General features: G+C 35.1%; 1 protein-coding gene across 1 annotated transcript in view; it reads right to left on the reverse strand.

Moving 5' to 3' along the window:
• Window positions 1–12,056, reverse strand: part of LOC141345402 (AT-rich interactive domain-containing protein 3B-like) — a gene marked incomplete at its 5' end in the record, with an annotated part of 78,010 nt that overhangs the window by 41,407 nt on the left and 24,547 nt on the right. Inside the window, one exon of the mRNA XM_073850254.1 lies at window positions 1,612–1,686. Coding sequence (XP_073706355.1) covers window positions 1,612–1,686 — 75 coding nt within the window. The remainder of the gene's footprint in view (window positions 1–1,611; window positions 1,687–12,056) is intronic.

Raw genomic sequence — 12,056 nt, forward strand, 5'->3', positions numbered from 1 at the left:
CCGAGCTCAGCGTTTTTTGTCCTGTGATCTCAGATTGAGCTCTTACATAAGTGTCCTGCGCATTCCGTTCAGGAGTTATAGGCATTTTACTAAACGTGGCCCTGCCCCTTTCTAACGTTTTGGCATCCCTTTGTGACAGCAAGTCAAAAGTTCGACTTTTTTTTATAATTACTAATATTCGCTCTCCAGAGAATCTTTCTGTACAGGTTTGGTTCTGATCAGGCAAAAACCCTAGAACGTTTTTACAAAAGAGTGTTGAGCGTTTTCACACTTTTGATGGCTGTAGCGCCCCCATCAGTCCGATTTGGGCGAGCTTTGGTGACATTGTAGGTGGTGTGAGTACTACCATCCCTCAAAGTTTCAAGCCTCTACGATTTATGGTTTGGTCTGGACTCAGTTTTATGTGGAGATCGCTGATCTGTGACCATTCTAACAATTACATTAGGGCTTTTGTGCTACACACCTGAACCTCTAATAAAACAGCACCTTTGAATTAAATTAATAAACTAGATTGGTTTATTAACACCCAATGAAACAAACATTTGGTCTTGCATTTACTTTGAGACAACTTAAATGCAGAAATTGCTAGTAAATTTCACAAATAATTACAAACAAACCCCAGCACCACCACAAAAAATGCTTTTCTTAGATTTTGTGTCTTATTTCCAGCCAAATAAAAATTCTTAAATCAAGAAGGATTTTCTAGACGATTAAAAATTATTGTCTTGTTTTCAGAAAAAACAAGTCAAAATTAAATGTGTTTTTGCTTGAAACAAGCAAAATAATCTGCCAAAGGGATAAGAAAAATAATCTTGTTTTCTGTTAGCAGATTATTTTGGTTGTTTTAAACAAAAACTCCCTTAATGTTGACTTGTTTTTCTCTCAAAACAAGACAATCATTTTTAGTAGTCTATAAAATCCTTCTTGATTTAAGAATTTTTAGATATTTGGGCTGGAAACAAGACAAAAACTCTAAGTAAGAAAAGCATTTTTTGCAGTGAAGCAGTTTAGTGAAGATTAAATACACAGAATGCAGTAAATTATATAATAACTGTATAAAACGGCACATTTAAATGAATTATTGAATTAAGTAACACTGAATTGAAATTTAGAAGTAGAACAATATAATATATTTATTTACAAAAAATATATATATAGATAATTAATAAGTATATATATGTGACTCTGGACCACAAAACCAGTCTTAAGTCGCTGGGGTATATTTGTAGCAATAGCCAAAAATACATTGTATGGGTCAAAATTATTGATTTTTCTTTTATGCCAAAAATCATTAGGAAATTAAGTAAAGATCATGTTCCATGAAGAGTTTTTGTAAAATTCCTACTATAAATATATCAAAATGTAATTTTTGATTAGTAATATGCATTGTTAAGAACTTAATTTGGACGACTTTAAAGGTGATTTTCTCAGTATTTAGATTTTTTTGCACCCTCAGATTCCAGATTTTCAAATAGATTTATCTCGGCCAAGTATTGTCCTATCCTAACAAACCATATACCAATAGAAAGCTTATTTGTTGTTGTTTTTACTGAGTACACAAACAGATTGTGTTACATTTTAAAAATAAATGTTAAACATGGATAAACTCACCTTGGCGAAATCTCTAGATGCTTCCCCTCTCCCACGAGCAGCATCCACATCATCCGGCCAAGATACACCGCCATTCTGCAAACACACACACACACACACACACACACACACACACACACACACACACACACACACACACACACACACACACACACACACACACACACACACACACACACACACACACACACACACACACACACACACACACACACACACACACACAGGTGTCAGTTCACAGGAAATAGTAAATAAGGCTGTGTCTTCCTCCTGTAACACTCATCCTCCCCTCACTATCCTCTGTCCTCCAACACACACACACATATACACTCTTCAACGGGTAGCATAAGTTCATGGACTTCATCTCAGAGATATGAGAAGTGCATAGATCAGTATTGATGCATGAGACCTGAAATACTCGCATGCATGCAAACACATCAGAAGATTCATCTGAAGCAACTCTAATGGTCTGAGGGTCATTGGCTCCTGTCCTAATTAAGCATGTGAGCATCCATATATACAGATACACACAGGGGTCGGGGAGTCCATCAGTATAGAGAGCAAAGGATCATGGGAGAATGGACTGTCTGATAAAAGCAGATCAAACAGCACTCAATAAAACTGCTTAAATAATGGCTGTTTCCAGACAGGTTTCCAAACACTCTCACTGTCCCACAGCAGATTTAAAAGCATTCTGGGGTTTAGCCATTAAAAAACTAGAGCTGTTGTGATTTGTTATTGTTTTTAAGTTTAATACAATATCAGCTTCACAGGCAAGTTCATGGCAGATTTAACAATAAATGCAAATATATACAAAAATGATGTTATTTTCGTGTTTATATTTGTGAAGCTGCTAAAAATAAAGTCCTGAAAAAAATGTCATGATTACCCAAACTCAAATTAAAACTGAGACTAAAACCATAAATCGTTACCTTAAATAAAAATGAACTGAAATAAAAATTAAATATATAAGTTAACCTTATTTTATTTCACTAACATTTCTAATTTTCTTCTAATTTAAAATAAAGTAAATTAAAACTATTAAAAAATAATACAAATGGTAAAAACTTCAATTAAAATGAAAATGGAATATATATAATATAATATACGATCAATGCAAATATTTTGTAAAATTTGTTTCATAAATGATTCATTTTATAACATAAACAGTTATTTTTCTGTTCATATCTGTGCAGTTGCTTGTATTGTGTAAAGACTTGACTATAAAAGACTCTAAATTTATTTGTGATAAAAATTGTTTTCTTTTTCTGGGTCTTACAAAATAAGACCTTCAAAGTTTAGTAAAAATCTCAGGGGAAAAAAAATGTCATGATGACCCAAACCAAAATTAAAACTGAGACTAAAACCATAAATCGTTACCTTAAATAAAATAAATATTAACTGAAATAAAAATAAAATATATATAACTAACCTTATTTTATTATTATTATTTATTAACACTTTTGTAATTTAAAATAAAGTCAAATTACTAGAATAATAATAAAAATAAATATATATATAAAAAAAAAAAAAAAATATATATATATATATATATATATAAAACAACAAATAGTAAAAACTTTGTTAAATGTTAAAACATTAATTAAAATTAAAATGGGCATATACTGTATGTATATATATATATATATACATATGTATAAATCAAAATATTAGTATCAATCATTTAAACAACATACAACTAAAATAACGTAACAGAAAATAACAGAATAAAAACTATTAAAAAATAATACAAAAAATAATAATAACTTTGCTAAAACGCAGAAAATATATAAATATATAAAAAATAATAATTCAAAATATTACTGTAAACTATTTCAACAATACACAACTAAAACAACATAACTGAGCACCAATCAGTGTTCTGACAGATGCAGGACATTTAGATTTAACTCTGTCACTGGATGTTTTGATCTCTGTTTTACTATAAAACATAATCAAAGCATTAAAAAGCAATAAAAATGCATGCTCTGCTTTGTCCAATAAATGTTTTGGTTCTCTCTCCCGTCTCTTAAAAATGCAACCCGATCCTCATTTTCTCCCTGACGGCTGTATTGTTTCTCGCGTCGGTCTAAATCCGTTAGCAGGTTTACAGTAAGCAGCGGGTTAATCGCGTTACCGCAGGACGTGAGAGCATCGCTGACAGCTAAATAAGTCAAAAATAACTCTGATGCCTGGACACATCTGACTGGGTCACAGAGACACACACAGAGAGAAAGACGGGCTCCTTTGAGATCACAAACCACAAAACAAAAGAAAACCACACGTCTGCTTCAGAATCAGAGGGAGCGTCCGCGTCTCAAATATCAGATGAATCTCTGAAATCCAGACAAACTTGCTCCGCATGCATAAATACAGCCTCTGTGTACATATTACTGTCATCACATGATTACACACACAACCTGACTACAGCACTATTGAAAACAAATGGAGACTAATGTGTTTTGTTTACTTATATATTAATAAGTATGTTTACATTTATAATTATAAATAATATAATCTATAATAATTTAATAAAAACACAATTTAATACTGTGACATATTATTTATACATTTAATAATAATTAATTTATTAATTATTGTTTTATTTGTATTTTTTTAATTTTTATCTTATGCTCATGAAAGTTCTATTTATAAACAAAAATACAGAAAAAATTAATATTATTGCAATTCAAAATAACAGTTTTTATTTTAATATACTTTAAAATGTAATTTATTTTTGTGATCCAAAACTGAATTTTCAGCATCATTACTCCAGTCTTCAGTGTCACATGATCCTTCAGAAATCATTCTAATATACTGATTTATTATTTTTATTATCAATGTTGGAAACATTTGTGCTGCTTAATTTTTTGGAACCTGTGATACTTTTTTCAGGATTCTTTGATGAATAAAACATTAAAAAAGGATAGCATTTATTTAAAATATCTTTAATCTATCTTACCTCACAATATAAGTCTTTACTACCACTTTTTAACATTTTAACACATCCTTGTGGAATAAAAGTATTCATTTCTTTCAAAGACAGAAAGAAAGAAAAAAAATTCTGAACCCAAACTTTGGATGAGGTGTTTATTGTTACAAACGTTTTCTATTTTAAATAAATGCTGTTCTTTTTTCTTTTTTTATTTCATTTAATTCAAAGAATTCTGAAAAAGTATCATAGATTAAAAAAAAAGGTTTCCAACACAGATAATAAATCAGCATATTAGAATTATTTCCGAAGAATCATGTGACACTGAAGACTGTAGTAATGATGCTGAAAATTCAGTTTTGCATTAGAGAAATAAATTGTATTTTACAGTATATTAAAATAGAAAACCACTATTTTAAATTGCATTAACGTTTTACAATATTACAGTTTTTCTGTATTTTTAATCACATAAACACAGCCTCGATGAGCAGAAAAGACTTTAAAAAGGATTAAAAATTTAACTTTTGAGCAGCAATGTAGTACTAATTCATACTAATATTATAATAAATTTATACTATATATATTACATAAATAATGTAATGTATCATATATTATAGTTATTACAAAAATGCTAAATTAAAACAAGTCAAAACTTGACACAAGGCCAACTTCTGTTCTGTTGAGCACAGCGCTTGCAACGAACTGCGTCTGCCAAGTGCATTAAGGTAAATGTAAATGAACAGGTTTTGAGTTGTAAAGCAAATGCAGTCTGAGTAAATGCTGAATTATGGGTGTTTATCTGAACACTAAACACAGTATGTGTGGTTCTGGAAAGCCTCGTGTCAGGATGAGAATGTCCCGCTCTCTCAGCAGCCATCAATCTCTAATCCAGATCAAATAATTGGGGCTTTGCTCCCACCTGCGGAGCCGCACGGATCATCTGCAAAGCAGGAGATCTGCGGTTTATCCGATAACGGCTGTAGGAGACCTCAGAGCCACAGAGAATCAGTCTAATCCTCAAAGTGTGTAACCTGAGGAAAGTTTTAAAGCAGGAGCATCAACTGGAGTCAAAACAAACAGCCCTGATCGAGAACAACCAACACAACTCAACCAGATCAACCAGCAGCATTTGTTCAGCAGATCCTCTTTAACAGCGCAACGCATTCCACAAACCCTCCCCCACTGACACACACACACACACACACACACACACACACACACACACACACACACACACACACACACACACACACACACACACACACACACACACACACACACACACACACACACACACATGTTGGGTTTACATGTTTTATGGGGACATTCCATAGGCGTAATGGTTTTTATACTGTACAAACCGTACTTTCTATCGCCCTAACCCTACCCTATACCTAAACCTAGCCCTCACAGGAGATTGTGCACACTTTTACTTCGTCAAAAAAACTCATTGTGCATGATTTATAAGCCTGTTTCCTCAAGGGGACCTAAGAAATGTCCCCACAAGGTCAAAATCTACTGGTATTCCTATCCTTATGGGGACATTTGGTCCCCACAACGTGATGAATATCAGGTACACACACACACACATACACACACACACACACACACACACACACACACACACACACACACACACACACACACACACACACACACACACACACACACACACACACACACACACACACACACTTTGAGTTTCCATGCTTTATGGGTTCATTCCATAGCGTACTGGTTTTTCTACTGTACAAACTGTGTTTTCTATCCTTTACACAAAACTACAGGCGTTTTTAGATTCTCAAAACACACAGCGTTTGCAACTCCAAGGTCATGGGTTCGATGCATGGGGAATGCATGAATCAGGGTTGGTACAGACACTGTAAAATAAAATTCCAGGACTTTCAAAGACTTTTCAAGCACTACTGTTTTTAAGTCCCGATCTGAATCAAATGATTCACAAACCATCATTTCAGATCAGCACTCGGAATGTGGATTGCGAATCATTCAATTTGAGCAATGACTCTGACATTTTTCTAAGAAATGCTTTATACGAACTTTTACATTTTTTCCTGCATTTCTGACTTTTTTCCCCTCAGAACGGCATGATACAAACTAGGGTTGTGCCGATAGACGATAGTATCGTGTATTGACGATAGTCAGAGATAACGCCTGTTGCTGATGCCTTTGACGATAGTAAGGCGATTATTATTATTATGCGTCAAAAAGGCACCTTTCTTTAGCGATGCAGCATGGAGAGTCGGTTCTAGGATGCTTCAGAAGCTTGCCGCGGTATAAACACAAGCATAGAGTGGCCACGTCGCGCCGCAGATGTGTGCAGTGAAAATGGGTAAGAGATTTATTCATCATACAGTGTTCATAGATTAAGTGTAGACTTAAAGGAACACTCCACTTTTTTTGGAAATAGGCTCATTCTAATAAGTTGATTTTTACCGTTTTGAAATCCATTCAGCCGTTCTCCTGTTCTGTCGATATCACTTTTAGCATAGCTTAGCATAGATCATTGAATCCTATGAGACCAATAGCATCGCGTTCAAAAATGATCAACAAGTTTCCATATTTGTCCTATTTAAAACTCGACTCTTCTGTAGTTATATTGTGTACTAAGACCGGTGGAAATGCAAAGCTGTGAGTTTCTAGGCTGGTAAGATTAGGAACTACACTTCCATTCCGGCGTAATAGTCAAGGAAGTTTGCTGCCGTAATATGGCCGAAGCAGGCGGAGTATTATCAGAAATGAGTTCCCAGCTAGTTTAGCATTTGCACATGTGCTGCGTGGTATTACTGCTCCTGCTTCAGCCTTGTTACGGCAGCAAACTTCCTTGACTATTACGCCAGAACTGCGTGATACAAACTTGCAATTCTGACTTTTTTCATGCAATTCTGAATTTTTTACCCCAGATTTGCATGAAACCTGGAATTCAGATTTTTTTTCTCAGAATTGTGCGAAACACACTTCCAATTTTGAAAATTTTCTTGCAATTCTGCCTTTTTTCCCAGAATTTTCGGAATTTCTGATTTCCCCCCCAGAACTGCGTGATACAAACTTGCAATGCAGATTTTTTTTTTTCACAGAATTACATGAAACAAACTTGCAACTTTTTCCTAGAAATGTGTGATACAAACTTGGAGTAACAACTTCTGAACAGGGTCATTTTTATAAATTCGGCTATTATTTTCTCTTATGGATTGTATGTAAACATCTTTTATGTGAAATGTCTTATTCAGGTCAGTACTAAATAAAAAATACCATGCATTTTATATGTTTCCTTTTTGTTTTGCTAAAATAATTAACATTTTGCAGATTCTGCAAGGTGTATGTAAACTTTTGACCTCAACGGTATGTGTCAGGCTGAATATACCCTTTATATCTGACCTCTTCAGAATAGCGAACTGATAATGTGCCGCTGCGATGGATCCCAACACAGTGTTTCATACAGTTTCACATATCAGTGAAATCCATCACTCATTTGTCCACATGACTGCTGAAATCTATTTCACAAGAGCCATAAAAACAACATTTATCAGGTTGTAAAGACGCAGCCGTCTTCAGTTTTTCACCATCAGTGGTGGAACAGGTTCGTGCGGTGAAAGAGAGTCAAACAATATGAATCAAATCATCAAACCGCACAGAGTCGCGGAGCAGAAGCACTGATGTGATGTTGAATGGATAGCAGCAGCGGCGCGTCCCACACCGGCTTGCGTTACACGTCTCTCTAAACGGCCCTTCGGGGGAAAACACGCGTTTGTCTGTGTTCATTGTTCTCCTGGATTTGCATCGACACATCAGTGAATCTCTGGCGTCTCCTGAGGCCTCGTGGAACGCTCAACATGAGCGCAACATGCAAATAATCCTGGACTCAATGCAACCAGTACCTCCGATCAAAATAACACTGGGGAAAATATTCAAGTTGACTTTAAGCAAGCCTTTCAAACGAAATTGCTCAAATGGCATAATTAAACTGAGTAACGTTTTGAACAGGCGTCAAGTAATGGGTTTCTGCAGCTTTCATGAAGGTCAATGTCAACCATGTTTAAGAACTTTTTAAAACCAAGAAAAGAACATTTAAGGAGTAAGTTGAAGGGAACCCAGTATGTCCATTAGTAAATGTCTAAGGAGCACAATGAGTTGCATTAGCAACACTTTAATGTTTGGAAATATACAATTTCCAACAGATCTACCACTGTTGGCTTTAATGAATTTTCCAAAAAGCAAACAAACAAAAAATCGTAGAATATGGAAATAACTTTTACTTTAATTCTCACAGCAGAAACTATGGAAGCCTGGTTCTGCCACTGCATAATAATAAAAAAAAAAGGTTATTGAAACTTTTTATCTGACAACTCAGACTTTTTTCTTAAAATTGCATGATACAAACAATTCTGACTTTTTTCAGAAATGTGACAGAAACTTGCAATTCTGACTTTTTTTCTTGCAATTCGGCCTTTTTCTCTCTAAGAATTGTGTGACACAAACTTGCAATTCAGAATTATTTTCTTGCAATTCTCAATGTTTTTCTAAGAATTGTATTATACATACTTGCAATTCTAACTTTTTTCTTGCAATTTTGACCTTTTTTCTCAAAACTGTGTGATACAACCTTGCAATTCTACCTTTTTTCCCCAGAATTGCATGATATAAATTTGCAATTCTGAATATTTTTTCTTGCAATTTTGACTTTTTTTCTCAGAATTCTATAAGCTTGAGTTAAAAGATATAAACTCACAATTTCGAGATATAAAGTCAGAAATTTTAAGCGGAAAAAAGACTGATAGGTTAGTCAAAAAAAGTCAGAATTGTGAGGTAAAAAGTTGCAATTACCTTTTTTATATTATAATATTATATCGTATTATTGTATTCCATATAATACTATAATATTCAGTGGCGAAAATCATAAAACCATAAAATCTACTGTTCTTCCTCAGTATTTCTGCCTCGTTTTCCAGTGCAAATGTCTAAAGATTCTTAAGATGTAAGTAAAATGACACAAATTAAGGAGCCTTGTGATTTAAGACATTTTAAGGCCTTTACGAGTAAAAAAAAAAAATCCATACACAAAAAAAGCAAAAACTAAGGAAGAATCCCACATGCATGTCTTCATCTTCATCATCTTTTACGTTGAGAGGAAGTGGTTTATAGTGTGAACTGCGGAAGCAGGTTGGAACGCAGCCAGTTTCTCACCAATATATTTCACAAAAATTGATTCTACATTGACTTGAATGAGCCAATAACAACTGCTTATTAATTTCATGGACTCCTGCTAGAGTTAAACCAAAGCTGAATCTGAATAAGAGAACTGTAAATAGTGTTTACTCGATATGTTGGCTCTGGGCGATGGAGAGCCGGCCAGACACATTTGATTTTCTAAATGAATCTAATTTGACAAAGGGATCACACTAAGCCAACCCCGAAATCAAATAAGCCAAACACAATTGATAAGGCAAATGAGGGTTTACTTATTTCCATCCAGTAAAACAGGACAAGCCCCAAATTTGCATAACTAGTATTGAAACGCGATCCATTTGTGGCCAGCTGTCTGCGGCCGTCACAGAGCCTTCGGTTATTTCTGGTGAGGAGACTGTTGATTTCAGCACACAAACGGCAAAGCGTTTCGCCTGGTCTTCACTTCAGGTGATTTAACACGAGACCAACGACACGAGAAGAGCTTCGTCCTCATTGTTTCTGGGATTCAAAACGAACCGTCAAACTTTTACTCTTAAAGACTGGAGCCAAGATCGAATGAACACCAGAGTGCTCTCTGTTACAGACAATAAACTGACTAGATAAAAAGACTTTTAAAAAGAGAGTTTGCAAATGCTATGATAGATCCATTTACATCAACATAGTTTAGATTTAGCTCTCTTATTAGGACTTATTTCAAAATAAATAATTATATAATAAAAAACAATTTAGAAGTATTGTGGTGATTTATATGCATAATGGACTTAAAATAAATGAATACAAAAACGTCAATTGATTAAAAAATGTATACATTGCTAAGAATCAGCCCAGAACTACACGGAAGGAGCTGGTCAATGCTACTATCAGTAGCACACTAAGACGTCACGCTTTAAAATCTTGCATCGCACGGAAGATTCCCATGTCCAGGCCCGTCTGAAGTTTGCCAGGGACCATCTGGATGATCCAGAGGAGTCATGGGAGAAAGTCCTGCGGTCAGATGAGAACAAAGTAGAACTTTTTGGTCTTAACCCCATTGCCGTGTTTGGAGGAAGAAGAATGATGAGTATCATCCCAATAACACCATACCTACAGTGAAGCATGGGGCTGGAAGCATCATGCTCTGGGGGTGTTTTTCTGCACAGGGGACAGGACGACTGCACTGTATTAATGTATTGTATTGTGACATATTGGGCAAAAACCTCCTTCCCTCAGTCAGAGCATTGAAGATGGGTCGTGGCTGGGTCTTCCAGCATGACAATGACCCAAAGCACACAGCCAGGAAAACCAAGGAGTGGCTCCGTAAGAAGCATATCAAGGTTCTGGAGTGGCTTAGCCAGTCTCCAGACCTAAACCCAATAGAAAATCTTTGGAGAGAGCTGAAACTCCGTGTTGCTCAGCGACAGCCCCGAAACATGACAGATCTAGAGAAGATCTGTATGGAGGAGTGGGCCAAAATCCCTCCTGCAGTGTGTGCAAACCTGCTGAAGAACTACAGGAACCGTTTGACCTCTGTAATTGTTAACAAAGGCTTCTGCTCCAAATATTAACATTTTTTGACTCAAGTGATCAAATACCTATTTGACACAGTAATTCACAAATAAATTGTTAAAAAAATCATACAATGTGATTTCCGGATTTTTATTTTTAGATTCTGTCTCTCACAGTGGAAATGCACCTTTGCTGAAAACTGTAGACCCCTCCATGATTTCTAAGTGAGAGAACTTGAAAAATCACAGGGTGATCAAATGCTTATTGACCACACTGTATATAAAGCATACACAAAATTCTTTATTTTACAAATTTATGCAGTTCTTATGTAGTAATATAATTTAATTAAATGTAATTTGATTTAATCAATATAATTATAGGGGGGGATATATGTTTTTTCAGCAAATAAATTGTTAGCTGTTTTTATGACATTGTTTGGTAAAAAGTTTTTCTCTCTACTATAAAACAGCGAATTTGTCAATTAAAAGTGTAATGTAAGTGAGTTATTTTGTGTGTTAAGCTTCTGTCTGTCCGTTTTCCTGTGAGTTTGCGTTATCTGTAGTCGATCTGCTATGCATTCATTGGATTGAAGTCGGAGTCTATTGAGCGGCGGCTTATACGACATCTGCTGCACTGTCATGACAAAACCTTGAACAAACATATGCAGAATAAGAGTCGTCGCATGATTGGACTCTAAAGCTCTTCTCCTGGTGTGAGTCACATATGCATCGCTCTTATTTGCCTGGGAAATTATTGTTCGAATCTCAACATTCAAACATCAACCCACGCATGTTAAACAATGAGGACGACAGAGACCACCGAC

The sequence above is a fragment of the Garra rufa genome, chromosome 11 (assembly GCF_049309525.1).
Source record: "Garra rufa chromosome 11, GarRuf1.0, whole genome shotgun sequence".
In the NCBI taxonomy this organism is placed as follows: Eukaryota; Metazoa; Chordata; class Actinopteri; order Cypriniformes; family Cyprinidae; genus Garra; species Garra rufa.